Below are 18,366 nucleotides of genomic sequence, written 5' to 3'. Positions count from 1 at the left end.
GCAGGGGGTGACCACAACCTCTTTATTTTTTAGCTCATCCATAACCAGGAGCTTGAACATTTCACCAAAAGTTTAGTTAATAGTGATTACAAAATAATGTTTTCACTTATCCTTCAGTAATAGATTTAGTATAGGGCATTTAACTTCAGGAAGGCAAATTTCCATGGGCCAAGAGATGATTTTTTTCCGCTTACCAACATCAGCCAAACATGTACAGAGCAATTCAGTAGCGGGTGTATGGAGCGGACTGTGCTATACCTGCAAATGTTAACCTGTTAAATGCCACTGATCACGGTGTGCCGATGGGTTGCTATGACAGCAAAGGGTCTGCAAAGACCTCAGTGCCGGTCATTACGGAGCTCCCTCGAAACGCAGCCTGTGGGCAGGCTTCAAAGGAGACTGTGATTTTTACTATATACAATTATACTATGGTGTTGCTGTATATAGTGCAAGTGATCAGACGATTGCAGGTTCACTAATAAAGTGAAAAGTTAAAAAAAAAAAGTTAGAAAAAACTTGAAGAAGAAAAAACGTAAGTTAAATCCCTCTGATTTTCTCCCATTAAAACTAAAGATCAAAAATACAAATGTAGTACCGCCACGTCCAAAGAAAATCAAGTCTTTCAAAATATAAAAATAATAAACCCGATGGTCAAACATCATAATCAGATGAATATTCAAAATGCCAAAATTGCATTTTTTGGTGGGGTTCCTGCCCAAACCAAAGACTGCTGCAAGAAGAGATCAAAATGTTATATCTATCCCAAAATGGTATGCCGGAAAAACAATTTCCAAACAACAATGCCAGAACAGTGTTCTTTGTTTCCACAATTTCAGTGCAATTGGAATTTGTTTCCCATTTTCCAGTAAACTTTGTGAGAAAATAAATGGCGTCGCTCACAAGTACAACTTGTCCCGAAAAAAAGCCCTCATAGCTATGTGAACAGAATAGTTAAAATAGCTATGGCTCTTGGACAAAGGGGTGGAAAAAAAGAAAATATGCCAAAATCGGCAAAGGGTTAATGCCATAAACTGGGGCAAATCCTCAAAAATAAAAGTGCACAAAGAAAAATGAGATATTTTTATAAGAATCAAAATAGGACCCCTACACAATATATTCCTTATGGTAAAAAATAACTTAGAAATATGCGGAAACCACTAAATAAACCTGTAAGAGGTGCAATAAATGAAATAAATTTGGGAGGAAAGTGTGGGTGCGTCTTGTGGTCGGAATGTAGCATGTGGGGAGGGGGCAGCAGCAAGTGGGATCCCACTGTACTGCCTGGAATCCAGCACTGGGGAAACCATGTGGACCTGATGATTAAAGTGCAGTGAATATTCATTAGCTGCTTCCCCGCCCACCTGTCAGCTGAGCAGTGAGTGGGGAGCAGCACATGAATACTCCTTCACTGAAACACACATGGTTTCCCCAGCGCTGGATTCCTGCAGCAGCTGGGGAGATCTGTGTGTCCAGAGGAGGAGGGGGCAGCAGCAGGGGCCAGAGGGGACAAGATCGCTGCATACCTGCCTGGCTGTGCTGGATGCTGAGTGCTGGGCATACAGACCTGTGTGATGTCATGAAGTGGGCGGGCTGGAGCATCACATGGCAGCACAGAGCCCTCCCTCTTCTGATGTCATCACAGGTCCTTCAGACTCCCCACTAGAATCTGCTGGCTTCCTCTTATGACCTGTGCAGTCATGGGATGCTCCAGCTTTTCACCTCACCACAGTGTGGCTGGCTGGCTGCCACAATTAAAAGGTTAGTCTTTACAACACACAAAGCACTCTGCCACTCCTGTGGTGAACTATAACTCCCAGCATGCCGTAGAATCTGCAGGACATGCTGGGAGTTATAGTTCTCCCAATGGGATCTTAAAGCAGCAATCCAGTGTTATTTTTCAGTTCTGGAGTGGTGCTTTAAATATAAGCCCTGTGCCCCCATTCTTATACTCACCCTCCAGCGTCTTCATATAGTACTTTACAGACACCACACTGGTCCAGCAGCACCATCTTCTACACACAGCTTCCAACATAATAACATACTATTATATATAATATAGTATAATATATAGTATGTTGTTCAATTTTACCACTTTTTTTTTTTTGCTTCAAATATTTTTTTCCCTATTTTCCACCTCTAAAACCTGGGTGCGTCTTATAGTCCAGTGCGTCTTATAGTCCAAAAATACGGTATATCGGCTCTGCTATCGTTGTGCTGTACCCCTACAGGTAATATATTAGGTGTCCTGATATATTCATGTATTCAGCTGGCATTATTGCCACTGAGGTGTATACTTGTCTCTCTTACTGTTGTGGTGATTTGTACAGTACTATCGTTAGTGATATGTGCCAGTGAGTGGGTTTTTTAGTCCTAGGACATATTTTTTGATATGACATATGGATATAATTGATAATATACTGCTGTTCTAGGATTGAGTGGACGGAATTATCCCTGGTCACTAGGCACTTAATCAATATTAATTGAGCTGTATATTTACCATCTTTTGATATGATATATTGCCAGACTGTTTGGAGCCCCTCTTACTGGATATCTTTATGCGATTATGTTTTTTGCCGTACAATTTTTTAAAAAAAAATGCTTTAATAAATTTTGATTGTTTTAATATTATGGTTCGCTTCTTTTTGACTACTTATCAGTAAGTCTTTTTCTGTGGTTAAAGGGACTCTGTCACCTGAATTTGGAGGGAACAATCTTCAGCCATAGGGGCGGGGTTTTCGGGTGTTTGATTCACCCTTTCCTTACCCACTGGCTGCATGCTGACTGCAATATTGGATTGAAGTTCATTCTCTGTCCTCCGTAGTACATGCCTGCACAAGGTAATCTTGCCTTGCGCAGGCGTGTACTACGGAGGACAGAGCATGAACTTCAATCCAATATTGCAGCCAGCATGCAGCCAGCGGGTAAGGAAAGGGTGCATCAAACACCCGAAAACCCCGCCCCTATGGCTGAAGATTGTTCCCTCCAAATTCAGGTGACAGAGTCCCTTTAAGGTACTGACAAGGTATTAAAATCCTATTACAGATTACATGATCAGGGATACCAGAAATTCTCAATTAAAATGTCACCTGCTTAACCCAGAAGGAAGTACAGTGCAGCCACAAAAATCACTAAAGTGGACAAATACCCGAGCCCTGAAAGGAGACTGATGTGATCTATAATTCACTTCTCCTTCCCTCAAGGAAAACAGACAATAACTGTAGACCGAAAAGTAGGTATTTTTGCTATTTTCTTTTATAACTGTTTTGCATATTTGTGTGTCATTTTATTTTCACCTTTTAATATCTTTTAATGTAAGCACTGTATATTTTTATATTAAAGCTTAAAATCTTTAATAAGTTTGACCCTTGTTTGCTCCAAACCAATCCATAGCCATCCAGAGAATGTGTTAGCTTTTGACAGTAACATATTTTGAGGACTCATCGCCCTGTGTTTGATGAGTGATGGCAGAGTGTTAACAAATCGGGGTTTGTGGACCGTGTTGGGGGTGTGTTTAATGCTCACTTTATAGCTTAGAACAGAGGTTGAGATTTGGATTGAGGGAGGGGAGATAAATTAAAGGGAACCTGTCACCCCCCCCCCCCCCCTCAGGCGTTTGTAACTAAACGAGCCACCTTGTGCTGCATTCTGACAAGGTGGCTCTTTTAGTTATGCTCCCTGCACACGCTGAAATAAACGCTTATTAAGAAGTGCCCCCTCATACCCTGAAATCGTCCCGGGGCAGGTCTTTCCCCCCCCCTAATCAGACGCAGCACAGCTGTCACTCCGGGCCTGTGTGCGCCGCCTCCTCTTGCCTCATTAGCGTCCCCGGCGCCTACGCTGCACGTATTTTTTTCCGGTCATGCGCAGTTGCGCTGCCTTTCGAACTTACAGTGCAGGCGCCGGGAACGCTAATGAAGCAAGAGGAGGCGGCGCCCATAGGCGTGGAGTGACGGCTGTGCTGCGTCTGATTAGGGGGGAAAGAGCCGCCCCCGGGACGATTTCACGGTATGAGGGGCACATTTTATAAGCGTTTATTTCAGCGTGTACAGGGAGCATAACTAAACGAGCCACCTAGTCAGAATGCAGCATTTGTGCTGCACAAGGTGGCTCTCTTAGTTACAAACGCCTGAGGGGGGTGACATGTTCCCTTTAACCCTTGCAGGTGCACTCCACATTAGGTGCTGAGAAGTGTGTATGTGAAAACATTTATTAATGGCCATATAAGGAGGACACAGCAAAATTTCAATATTTGCAAATGGTACTAAACACTGCAAAGTAGTGATTACAGAGGAGGATACGTTTAATGTTACAGAGAGATTTATGTAAGCTCGAGGCTTGGGCTGAGTATTGGCTATTAAGGTTCAATGTAGTTAGATGTATGGTCATAAAGGAAGTAAGGAAATACATTTCGCAATTATGTTCTGCAATGGTAATACACCAGTCATTGAAAAAGAATTGGGTGTATGGGAGGTCAGCAAACTCAAGTGTAGTGACCAGTGCCAGGCAGCTGCTGGAAAGGCAAATAAAATTATGGGATGCATTAAAAGAGGCATATATGTTCATGAAGCGAACATAATTTTGCCTCTATTCAAGTCACCAGTATGGCCACACTTCGAATACGGAGTACAATTTTGGACTCAAATGTATAAGAAGGACATCGCTCAACCAGAGCGGTGCAGAGAAAAGCAACCAAGGGCATTAAAGTAATGGGTGAACTGCAAAACCAAGACAGGTTATCAAACTTGTGGTTATTCAGTTTTGAAAAACAAAAGATCAGGAACGATCTTTTTACAATGTACAAATATATGAAGGAACAGTACCAAGATCTTTCTAATGATGTTTTTACACCTAGGTATGCAGCAATGACAAAGATGCATCCTCTATGTCTAGAGAAAATAAGGCTCAATCATAATCACAGACAGCGATTCTCTACTGTAAGAGCAGTGAGACTATGGAACGCTCTGACACAGGATGTTGTAATGATCGATTTACTAAAAAATGTAAAAAGAGACTGAAAGAAGAAAAGCGGTGCTCCCTGTGTAATACCGCTACCTGTAAGTGAGGATACACTGGGGGATTGGTCGGTCACCTAGGTGCAGCACAACTCTGTGGAAACGTAGACTTGATTCACGTGTAGGGCTGCTGATCCGTCCAAAGAACGCACACCCGATAAGCGAAGGACGTATAGAGTGAATGGAAAGAGAGGTACGGTTGGGTGCTGATGAAAGTGATTGCAGTCAGTGAGAATAAAGAAAAAAAACCTGTTTAGTCTTGCAATAAGTTTCAGAGTATAATTTACTGTTACAATCACTGAAAGAATAAACAGATTTTTTTTTTTTTAATCCTCATTGCCTGGAATGCAACGCCCCGGGATTCATCGTCTCTCTCCCTCCTTCCATTCACAAAAGTACAAGGAGGACCTGGTTGCCTTTCTTGAAAAATATAGTATTACAGGTTATAGGTACTAGATTTTGTGATGGGACGTTGATCCAGGAAACTAGACCGATTTTTTGCCTTAACATGAGGCAATTAGCATCTGAATTATGTTTTTTTTTGCCTTCTTCTGGACCAACACGTAGGTGAAACATGTACTTGGGTCTTCTTTCAATCTTAAAACTACAGAAAATTGTTTACTAGCTGTGATAATCAACATAAAGTGTATAAAATTGTGCAGATAAATCAATACAATAAAAGTAAAGCAACAAGAAAAATGATTATTTTGTTGGTCAAGTATTTAGGTGTTTTTTTTTTAAATTATTTTGCATTGTGTTTTATGCAAGTTTTAAACGGTTACCTTAAAAGTCATAAAATCTAGACAAACCTGGTGTTTCTGATGAATTGGATAAAGGAGCAGAAGCCTCAGCTAATGCTGCTAATGTAGCCAAGACAGAGGTGGAGGAATTTCCAAACTGTACTGCAGAGGATATCCCATTATCGTCTTTAAAAAAGAAAAAAAAAACGTTAGTCAAACACAAAGCATTTATATAGATGTCAATATAAAACAATAATCCTATCTCTCATATGCTCCTGCCATTAGAAAATAATACTAATAGTAAAAAAATAAAGAAGTTAAAATGCCAAGAGTGTAATTTTTGTGATATTTCATTTCAATGAAAAGTAAGGTGATAAAATACAGCTTTTACTTTTAAGCATAGAAAGTGCACAGAAGACAATCCATCATTTGCTGAATATGCAACTAGCCCAAATTATTAGCACTTTTATCTGTACACTGTAGTCAATTACCAAACTGCAGGCTGCCCAGACTTAAATTATGGTAGTTATTCAATGCTGAGCATTGGTTTGGGCATGATCCCTAACACCCTTACACCCACCACCAAACTGCAACCTAAATTAAAAATAAATGATTATTTAGAAGTACCGTACATTAAAAAAAAATTACCGTAAGCAAACAGAAATTCCCTCAAAGTGCAATGTAAACAAGGCCTTATGGTTTATAAATGTCACATTCCACCTCACCTGGTTTATAAATATCACATCCTTATGACAGGTCACTGATGTGCCAGAACCTGCACCCTATTTTACATACTACATCAAATATTGTGTGGGGATAAGAAAAAAGTACAGTCAGCAAAATGGTGGCGTCTACTGGGCAGTAACATTGATCGCATTACGCATATAATATGGTAGGGTAAAAAAAATAAATGTAACTTCATCAAAATGAGCACAATCCTGCTGACAGGTCAACTTTAATCAGACCGTTTTTGTTGTCTTACCTGTTAAATTTACTACCCCTCCAGGCCCAATGAAAAACTGTGGCGTTGCGGTGTGTATTGTTACAGTGTCTGGACTTTCAGGATTTGTATTAATTTGATTCTGCATTGCAATCTAAGACAAAAAATAAAACATTTTTATTGTCTAAAACAAAAAACCTGAAGGCTGTTTCTCCTCATTAGTCTTAACCCGATATAAAACCAATATGGAAACTAGAAGGCTGGGGTGTATGTTATTATTAATTACTATATTTTCCATCTCAATCAACCACAAGGGGCAAGAGAGATCCTTCTCTCACTTTTGCCATCGATATTAATATTTTTCCACAATTCTGCGCAGGTAGAAATCGACAAAACAGCATTTATGGTGTTCCTGTTTAGTCTAAATGATCAGGAACACTGGTGGAAATACAATGCCCTCACTAGCTGCTTTTTGTGAATACAGATTAGTCTAAAGCCTAAGCAACACAATGATGTAAACCAACCTGGAGTATTTCTGCTAGATCTTCATTCCCGTTATCCACAGAGATATCAAATGCAGTTTTACAGAACTTGCTCTGACTGTGCACATCGGCTCCATACTTTATTAGAAGCTCCACTACTTCTTGGTGATTGTGCTCTGTAGCCCAGTGGAGAGCAGTCATCTTCAACATATCTTTGGCATTAATGTCAGCACCGTGCTAAACGTGGAAAGAAAAAAAAAAAAAAAAAATACTACAGATAACTTTGCTTTACCTTCTGGATTTATGGTAAGAGCCACAAAAACCGTGACTGAATAGGAATGAAGGCTACACAATGTTTGAGGTCCAGAGTCCCAGAATCTCTGAGAGAAGCTGCACAGCACAGATGTAACATATAACGATCGTGATTTGTGCACATCATTTTCCATGACAGCCCCTTGGCAGCACAACCAGTTTTGGCCTTTATGACAAATGATTCTTTGCTCACTTTTTTATTGCCACCTTCCAGTAGGGGACATATGATTCAATATTTATTGACTTTTTATTGGGTGGAATATGAAGAAAATTGCGATTCAGTCCAGGTTTGTTTTATAGTACATGCAACTGTTTCATCACTTTTTATTACAAAATGAACAAGACCCCAACCCCCAATTCTAGATTGATTTTATCCAGTTTAAACACCAGTCACCGTTAGATATAGTTAATATATTCACTTTTTCTATGGGTCGATATGATCACAGCAATACCAAATTTATTATAGATTTTTTTTTTCTGTTAAGAACATTAAATAAAAAAAGGTTTTGTTTTTTCTTGGTCACCATAGTACTGACACCTGTGACCTTTCTGTATAGCTGGGAGAGGGGTTTTTATTGCATTTTTGAGTACATAAAACTTTGACAGGAGATTTGAACATTAAACTGTAAATATGGAACTTTTTTTATGGCGTTCACCGTTCACAATGCAGCACAGTTGACATGTTAACTTTGTTCTGCACGTTGCTAATGATTACGGTACTACCCAAAAATATCTGGAGCAATATTATGTGAGCCATAGCTTTTACATTTTTCTCAGTACAGAGCTGCATGGAGGCTTGTTTTTACGTCTAACAAGCTGTAGATTGCATTGCTGCAATTTAATACAAACAACTTTTGATCATTTTTTCTTTTATTTCATTTTTTTAGGCAAGATGAATAGAAAGTTGAACATATAAACCCTTTTACAAATATAATTTTATTTAAGAAATGAAAAAAAAAAAAAAGGAAACACCACAGTACAAAATGGTAGATAAAATAATATAATGGCTATCTCTTCTGGTATGCCTAGTTACTACTGATATGAATCAACAGGTCCATAATCAGAAATTCAATAACTATGTCCCAGGCAACACCCAATAATTGCAAATCCCTAGCCTGATATCTAGGGCTGGTACTGCCTAGTAACGGAGGTTGGCACCCTAGATAAACAAAAAAGGTGCCCCCACTCACCGGTAGCTTTCCCTGACTGCCCCTAGCCTTCCCTATTCTAGTGTCAGGTACAGGATTATAATAGCATAAATAAAAGGACAGATATGTTACGGTCTGGGAGCCGACCGTAATGAGTAATTAAAGATATACGGATTATTTATCATTACTTGTATGTGCTTCTAGATGTCTGTGCCTCGACGCGTTTCCCCATCTTGTAGGTTTATCAGCAGGTTTGAGGAGACACAGTAATGGCAAAGTTAACACTGGGCATTTCCGCTGCATTTTTTATGCTATTTTTTTCAGCTGCATTTGACAGTACCAGCAATGTCTATTAGATTTCAGAAATCTCATGAACACATCTTGGCTTTTTTTGTCTTCAGTATTTTATGTTTTGCTTGTTTTTTGGACATAGCGCATGTTATTTCTTTCAGGGTTTTCCACCCACTGAATTGAATGGAAAAACGGCATGAAAAAAAAAAAAAAATGGCACAAAACTGCACCAAAAACGCAGCAAAACCAGCATTTTTGCTGTAGCTTCTTTCCTGCCAAGCACTCAGGCTTTTCTGAAGAAAAAAAAAAAAACAGCAAAAATGCACAGTGTGAACTTAGCCTAAAGAGAAGAGATTCACAGGTCCATTTGAGTGCGCCTGAGCATGAAGTCTGTGTGCTTTAAATATCCCTCCATGTCAGAGATAGAAATAAAGCGAACGCCCATTTAGTAATATTCCCTCCCATTCCTGAGGTTCTTGCCTGTCCTAAAGGGGTAAGTGAACATAGGTAAGGGGTGGAGGATATATCTCCAATTGCCTTTGATGTGGGTTCAGGCGGTGAGCACACACCTTTACCAGGACCTGTCAGCTGTTTTGCACAGCTGACATGTGCCCACAAGAGCCGCGGGTGGAATCTCGATCCACACTCGGCTATTAACCAGTTAAATGCCGTTGTCAAACTCTGACAGCAGGGGGGGCATGGCTATGTAGCTGAGGAGAAAGGACGCATTGCGAGATAGCTCCTAGAATCCTGATGGTATCCTGCACTAAAGACCCCCAGGGACGGTGAAATATTTACTATTGTTGAGCCTCCCAGATTCCGGGTGGCTTTTGGCTCCTGTGACGAGGCGCCGTGAAGACCGGGAGGCGCCAGGGGCTGAAGAGGCCTGGACAGAAGACTGGATCCTTGTGAGGCGGCGGCCATTTCCAGGAGGACACGCTCTGTTGGGAGGAAGCGCGGCGCTGACTCCAGCCGGCGTGGGGATCCCACCCTTGGCCGTGGCTTCTGGCACCTGCGGTAGGTGCTGTGGAACTCCGGTGCACCGGGAAGAGGCAGTGGTGGCATCTGTGTGGAGCGGCGGCCATCTTCAATGCATGCACTCTAATAGGAGGAGACGAGACGTCATTTCTCATCCTTGCAGCATTGTTTGGGTGAGTGAGCACACACTTTGAGCATACCGAGGGGACGCGCGGCATGTGCTCTGGAAAATTGGGCCCTGTGCTCTCCTTTCAATAAGGACACTCATCCGGTCAGTACCATTACTTTGGAGGGCTCTTGTACCCCCCTCCCTGCTGCTACCAATGCGGGCGCCGTGGATCCTTCCTGGTGCACAATACACTGGTGGAAATTCAGGGTAGCCACATTTATAACTCCCTGCATCCTGTTGATATAAGTACTCTATAATAGACCTGCTGTGTCTGTGTGGAACACTTAGGCTGCCGTCACACTAGCAGTATTTCTTCAGTATTTTACATCAGTATTTCTCAGCCAAAACCAGGAGTGGGTGATAAATGCAGAAGTGGTGCATATGTTTCTATTATACTTTTCCTCTAATTGTTCCACTCCTGGTTTTGGCTGAGAAATACTGATGTAAAATACTGACCAAATACTGCTAGTGTGACGGCAGCCTTATAAATATAATTCTAACCATCCTGCTGTGCCACATTACTGCTAGCCATGCATCGCTCCAAAGGATCGGGGGCTGCCGATTAAAAGAGTTTGCCAGAGTTGATCCCTCTGATAGTGTACGGTCTCTTAGAAATAATCCCTCACAAGTACAACGCAAAAAACGTCTCTCTGATAGTAGTGAGGGGAGTGAACAGGAAGAACTGACTCTTAAACAGGCGTCTGAACAATTAATGCAGGCCATATCCCTAACCAGAACATCCCTTACCGAAAAAATAGAGGATGTACATACTGAAGTGGGACGCCTTCGGCAAGATATGCAGGCTATGAAAGGGCGTATTACAGAGGTGGAGACAAGGGTATCCCATGTAGAAGATACCATTACACCCATGGAGGCCAAGTTGACAAAAGTAGCTGGCTCTATAAACGCCTGGAAACAAAAAGCAGATGACCTAGAGAATAGACTACGCCTAAATAATATCTGGATTATTAGTCTACCGGAACGCTCAGAGGGTCAACAACCTGAGAAATTTCTCGAGGGCTGTCTTAAATCTTCTCTGGGAGATGAATTCTCGTCAACGTTTGCTGTTGAAAGAGCTCACCGAGTTCCCACAAAACCTCTCCCTCCTGGGGCCCCACCCAGACCTTTCCTGACATGTATCCTCAATTGCAAGGATAGAGATATTCTACGATTGGCACGGCAAAAAAGCCCCATTAAATTTAACAATGCTACAATTTCGATTTTTCCGGATTTCTCTATGGAACTTCAGAATCAACGGGCTAGGTTCATGGAGATCAAGAAACAATTCAGAGACAAGAACGTTATATACTCAATGATCTATCCAGCTCGACTCCGAGTTGTTCATGAGGGCTCTTCTATATTTTTCACGGATCCAGCGGAGGCAGCTGAATGGCTGCGATCTCATGGGGTGTCTAGAGCAAAGGCATTCTAAAATGCATCCAGTCAAGTAGAAGTCTTCTAATAATTTAATATGCAGAGCTCTCTCTGGGGGCGTTCAGATTACCAACAATACCAGACGCTGAATCCAGCGAGGGTATCCCCTTACTACATTGATATTAGGAGCACAGGACGTTGCTCCTATACTGTTTGGTTCTAGTTCCATTTTTTCTTTTATATTGGTTTTATCTGTTATCTATGTAGAAACTGCCGCCAACAGCATTCTCATTTTTTGTGTGCCATCTTTGATCTTTACCTGAGTAATAATGCATACCATATCTTGATGAGTAAACATGGGATCTGAATTAGTATGTATTACCTGGAATGTACGAGGTATTAAATCCCCCCGGAAGAAAATTAAGGTATTTTCACAGATTAGACACCATCGCCCCCACATATGGCTTTGGTGGAGACGCACCTGACCAGAGATACGGCCCGATGCGTATAGAAACCATGGGTACAATGGTATATTCACGCATTCCATACTAGCTATTTGAGGGGGGTGTCGTTACTGGTACAAAGAGATGTTAGATGGGAGACCAGGGAGGCCCGTAGGGACCCTGAGGGTCGTTTTGTTTTTGTATACGCACTAATTAATTCTTGTGAATATGTAATTTTATGTATCTACAACTCTCCCTCGGCTAACACATCAATCCTCCGGATGGCAATGAGTTTTGCCTTAAGCTATCCAGACGCACAAGTTATTTGTATGGGAGATTTTAATTTAGTCATGGATAATTGTCTTGATAGATTGAGATTAGGTGATGGAGGATCTGAGGAGCCCCCTCTTCGGCTCAAACTCATTTGGCATTGTTTATGGAGGGCAGTGGATGGCTGGATTTGTGGCGGATGAGTCACCCTGGAATGAAAGGATACATCTGCCACTCGTCCACTAGGCGGTCTCTGTCTCACATAGATTATATATTTGGATCTGGTGGATTGGCAATATGGGTAGATAATGTGGAACATGGCAATAGAGGGGTATCGGATCACAGCCCGATTATACTTAAAGTCAATACTTAAAGGCAACCGAACAATAGTATGGTCTGGAAGTTGAATCCCTTTTGGCTGGAATTAATTGATTCTAACAACAGAACAGTAGATCAGCTGAACTGTTTCATTTCGTCCCACCCAGCACCTCAAAATGTTAATCTATTTTGGGACGCCCTTACGGCGTATTTAAGGGGATGTTTATCTTCCACAATTTCTTATGTAAAGAGGGTGACCTCGGAAGAGGATGCTGAGATGGAACGGAGATTGAAAGATGCAGAGGCTGTATACATATCTGCCCAAACTATTGGCAATAGAATCGAGTGGCTGACTTCACAGAGGCTATATACTCAAGATATAGATTCCAAGTCTAAGCGTAAACTGTTCTTTGCACGTCAATCATATTTGAGCTGGGAAATCAAGGTAGTAAATTTTTGACCTTTCTGGTGCGTCAACACAATACATCTAACACAATATTACAGATTCGTACACCAAACGGCTTCTTGGTATCCACGACCGAAGAAATACTCCACTGTTTTTATGACTATTATAAATCGTTGTATAAATCCAAAAGCGACCTCGATATTTTAGAATGTTTAGATTATTTATCAGATATAACATTTCCCACATTGAGTCCCGCCCAGCGGGCCTTTATGGATGCTGAGTTTACATTGGAGGAGATAGAATATGCAATGATGGACATGGCCTCTGGGAAGGCTCCTGGACCAAATGGGTGTCCCATTGAGTTATATGAGAGATATAGGGATATACTAGCGCCACTCTTATTGAAGGTATTTCGGGGTGTATGGGAGGGAGGATGTATGCCTGAAACTTATTATGAGGCAAATATTATCATACTTACAAAGGAGGGGGAAGGACGCTTTGGAATGTGGATCCTATCACCCCATATCCCTGGTCAATGTAGACTACAAAATCTTCACTAAAGTCCTGACCATTAGACTAAATTCAATTATATTGGATCTTATCCACCCAGACCAGACTGGCTTTATGCCCGGTAAGAGCACCTCCATTAACATCAGGCGAGTCCAGTCGATAATTCAATATAGTTCTTTAGTGTCAGACAACAACTGGGCACTAGCATCACTGGACGCGGCCAAAGCCTTTGATTCTCTTGAGTGGCCCTTTCTGTCAGCATGCTTACAGAGGTATGACTGGGGATAAATTTCTGAAATGGATCAATATACTTTACATGAAACCTAAAGCCCGTATAATTATAAATAACTCCATTTCCGAGTCCTTCTCATTATATAGGGGGACCCGTCAGGGGTGCCCCCTCTCAAGCTCTTTTTGCTCTCGCGATAGAGGCATTGGCAATACGTATAAGATCTTCCCCTGACATTAAGGGTATAGATATAGCGGGTCGTGAGGATACCATCGGTTTATATGCTGACGACATGGTGATATTCATGGATAGGGCGGAGGAAACATTGTCGCGGGTAATTACCACTATAGGTAAATTCAGTAAATACTCCGGTCTATATATAAACTGGGATAAATCTGCTCTGTTGCCTCTCTCTCGTACCCCAATACCAGGCCTCAAAACGCTCTCCTCGTTACCTATTGTATCCAATTTTAAATATTTAGGTATCTACATGTCCCAATACAGCAACTCTGACTTACAACTTAATATTTATCCATTGTTAGAACTAGTCAAATCTAAATTTGCCTCTTGGAGCAAACTTCCATTGTCGGTTGCGGGCCGTATAAACCTAATTAAAATGATACTCCTCCCTAAGCTTAGTTATTGCCTTCAACATAGCGCGGTACCGGTGCCTAAATCCCTCTTTACAAATCTAAACTCCCAAATTACTTCCTTTATATGGGGGAAAACTAGACCCAAACTTAGGCTGTCTGCTTTACAGAGATCTAAACAGGGGGGGTGGAGCGGCACTGCCGGATTTCTCTCTGTACTACCTGAACGGACAGGATAGAGCATTGCGTACATGGATGCCTAATAATTGTCTCCCTAATTCTGAACATCATTTGCTTCACTCTGCTCGACTTGAGTGTCCATTGGGCTTCCTGGAACTAGAATAAATTAATGTCCCTCGTTTACTGCCTATGCTTTGGCTGGCATGGTCAGTTTAAAGACAAATTAAAAAAGTTGTTGGATTTAAAGATATTATAGCCAAAATGCCCCTATGGAAAAATAATTATTTCTTAGTGCTGTTGAGCCACCCGTTCACTGATTTTTGGATTTTACACGGTGTTTCCTCGATGGGTGCTTTACATGACCGGGGGACCTTAGTGTCCTTTGAACAACTACAGACTAAATACGGTATCCCGAGATCCCAATTTTTTCGTTTCCTACAACTAAGATCAGATTTCCAGTCGTATATGAGGGGTGTGGGTGCAGGTCGAACTATCTCGTCTCTACCTCTGATAGGAATCCTTAATTCGCAGGGTCCCAGGGTCTTATCTCCTCTTTGTATACCTAAATGCTGTCTGTGGGGACTGGGTCTGCTATAAGATCTATTTAAGGGGAAGTGAGAGGGGCTTATCCCTGACGTGCAAGAAGAGGAATGGGAAGTGATTCTAGAATCCCCACTCAGGGTGTCCCCATCGATCAATAACAGAATGACCCAGCTATATAAACTGTGTGCAGAATTATTAGGCAAGTTGTATTTTGATCACATTATACTTTTTATACATGTTGCCTTACTCCGAGCTGCTCAGGCTTGAGAGCCAACTACCAATTAAGTAAATCAGGTGATGTGCATCTCTGTATTGAAGAGGGGGGGTTGTCTAATGACATCAAAACCCTATATAAAGTGTGCTTAATTATTAGGCAACTTCCTTTCCTTTTGCAAAATGGGTCAGAAGAGAGATTTGACGGGCTCTGAAAAGTCCAAAATTGTGAGATGTCTTGCAGAGGGATGCAGCAGTCTTAAAATTCCCAAACTTTTGAAGCGTGATCACCAAACAAATCAAGCGTTTCATGGCAAATAACCAACAGGGTCGCAAGAAGCGTGTTGGGCAAAAAAGGCGCAAAATAACTGCCCATGAATTGAGACAACTTCTTCAAGCAGTGGTACAGGAAGAAGTCGGTATCGTTCAAGAAAAACATGATTTTTATGCAGGACAATGATCCATCACATGCCTCCAACTACTCCACAGCGTGGCTGGCCAGTAAAGGTCTCAAAGAAGAAAAAATAATGACATGGCCCCCTTGCTCACCTGATCTGAACCCCGTAGAGAACCTGTGGTCCCTCATAAAATGTGAGATCTACAGGGAGGGAAAACAGTCCACCTCTCGGAACAGTGTCTGGGAGGCTGTGATGGATGCTGCATGCAATGTTGATCGTAAACAGATCAAGCAACTGACAGAATCTATGGATGGAAGGCTGTTGAGTGTCATCATAAAGAAAGGTGGCTATATTGGTCACTAATTTTTTGAGGTTTTGTTTTTGCATGCCAGAAATGTTTATTTCTAAATTTTGTGCAGTTATATTGGTTTACCTGGTGAAAATAAACAAATGAGATGGGAATTTATTTGGTTGTTATTAAGTTGCCTAATAATTCTGCACAGTAATAGTTACCTGCACAAACAGATATCCTCCTAAGATAGCCAACTCTAAAAAAAAAAAAAAAAACACTCCAACTTCCAATATTCCAAATATTAAGCTTTTGGGTTGATTGAGAACATAGTTGTTGATCAAAAATAAAAAGAATCCTCTAAAAAATACAACTTGCCTAATAATTCTGCACACAGTGTAGAATAGATCAATCATATTTGATTCCAGTACGACTTTTTAGGATGGGTCGACTTCAGTCATCAGAATGTTTACGTTGTCACTCATCAGACGCAGATTTTATCCACATGATGTGGAAGTGCCCCATCATCCTTCAATACTGGAAAGAGGTGACTTCATTATTAACGTCCCTGCTGTCAGCTCCTGTTCCTCTTGAGCCACTAATCTGTTTGTTTGGGATATGGGATGAGGAGACTTGGGATCATTATGTCGGGATTTTTCTACGGGAGACACTTTTTATGGCACGGAAGGTACTGGCATTACGGTGGATGGGGGGGGTTCATGTCCTTCCCTCAGAGCCTGGATTGAACTGGTGAACTCGATCATCCCATACGAACGTACATTATATCGGAATAGAGGATGTCCAGGTAAACTTGATAAAATTTGGAACAAGTGGAATTCCTCTCACCTTACTTTATAAATTCATAGTTAATTGGCATCAGTGTAAAGAGTTAGATCTATCAAGATATTGCACAAAGGAAAATACAATGATTAATATCAAGCGGCGGAATGGTAGTTATTATAGATATAGTTGCTGTTGTAGCTTAAAGGGAACCTGTCACCTGAATTTAGCTGGACTGGTTTTGGGTCATATGGGCGGAGTTTTCGGGTGTTTGATTCACCCTTTCCTTACCCGCTGGCTGCATGCTGGCTGCAATATTGGATTGAAGTTCATTTTCTGTCTTCCATAGTACACGCCTGCGCAAGGCAAGATTGCTTTGCGCAGGCGTGTACTATGGAGGACAGAGAATGAACTTCAATCCAATATTGCAGCCAGCATGCAGCCAGCGGGTAAGGAAAGGGTGAATCAAACACCCGAAAACTCCGCCCATATGACCCAAAACCAGTCCCGCCAAATTCAGGTGACAGAGTCCCTTTAAGAACTTTAAATTCACATGGCTCCATGTTTCCGTTTACATGGTTCACATGAAGTAAATGATTCGATATACACAAATTGTTGCCTTTTGGAAATCCCATAGACTGTAAATACCGTCTTGGATATAACTAACAATGCACGTTCTGCTTTATACTCAATAATGCATATAATGCACATGTTTTATATTGTATGTAACAATAATGAGTACAAATGTGTATACTGTATACTTTCATTTTGTGGTTAATAAACGAATAAAAAAAAAAAAACTGACAGCAGCATTTAACAAGCGCTTCCTCCAATTGCACCAGAAATACGCACACCAGTTACCTGCGTCACGTGACTGCGGGTCACCGATGTGTTGGCATGACAAACGGAGGTCTCCTGGAGACCTCTATGGTTGTCAGTGCCGGATTGCTGTGAGCGCCACCCAGTGGTCGGCGCTCACAGCAAGTGAGCAATTCTGCTATATAGAGGCGATCTGATCATCGCCTCTATGTAGCAGAGCCGATAGGGTAATGGCAGCTTCTATTGAAACATGCCAAAAGTTAAAAAAAAAAAATGTTTTAAAAATATTAATTAACCCCTTTACCCCCAGGGTGGTTTGCACGTTAATGACCAGGCCAATTTTTACAATTCTGACCACTGTCCCTTTATGAGGTTATAACTCTGGAACGCTTCAACGGATCCCAGTGATTCTGACATTGTTTTCTCGTGACATATCGTACTTCATGATAGTGGTAAAATTTCTTTCATATTATCTGCGTTTATTTGTGAAAAAAAATGGAAATTTGGCGAAAATTTTGAAAATTTCACAATTTTCCAACTTTTAATTTTTATGCAATTAAATCACAGAGATATGTCACACAAAATACTTAATAAGTAACATTTCCCACATGTCTACTTTACATCAGCACAATTTTGGAACCAAAATTTTTTTTTTGTTAGGGAGTTATAAGGGTTAAAAGTTGACCAGCAATTTCTCATTTTTACAACACCATTTTTTTTTTAGGGACATCTCATTTGAAGTCATTTTGAGGGGTCTATATGATAGAAAATACCCAAGTTTGACACCATTCTAAAAACTGCTCAAAACCACATTCAAGAAGTTTATTAACCCTTCAGGTGTTTCACAGGAATTTTTGGAATGTTTAAATAAAAAATGAACATTTAACTTTTTTTCACAAAAAATTTACTTCACCTCCAATTTGTTTTATTTT

General features: G+C 41.1%; 1 protein-coding gene across 3 annotated transcripts in view; it reads right to left on the bottom strand.

The window, feature by feature from the left end:
• Positions 1-18,366, bottom strand: part of GABPB1 (GA binding protein transcription factor subunit beta 1) — a 72,495-nt gene that overhangs the window by 28,958 nt on the left and 25,171 nt on the right. For all 3 annotated transcript variants that reach the window (XM_069766073.1, XM_069766074.1, XM_069766075.1), the window contains exons 4-6: positions 7,217-7,411; positions 6,735-6,846; positions 5,822-5,938 (exon numbers count right to left, since the gene is read on the bottom strand). In XM_069766073.1, coding sequence (XP_069622174.1) covers positions 5,822-5,938; positions 6,735-6,846; positions 7,217-7,411 — 424 coding nt within the window. The remainder of the gene's footprint in view (positions 1-5,821; positions 5,939-6,734; positions 6,847-7,216; positions 7,412-18,366) is intronic.

The sequence above is a fragment of the Ranitomeya imitator genome, chromosome 4 (genome assembly GCF_032444005.1).
Source record: "Ranitomeya imitator isolate aRanImi1 chromosome 4, aRanImi1.pri, whole genome shotgun sequence".
Lineage (NCBI taxonomy): Eukaryota > Metazoa > Chordata > Amphibia > Anura > Dendrobatidae > Ranitomeya > Ranitomeya imitator.
The sequence above is the reverse complement of the archived record's forward strand: the minus strand, read 5'-3'. Positions and strand labels throughout refer to the sequence as shown.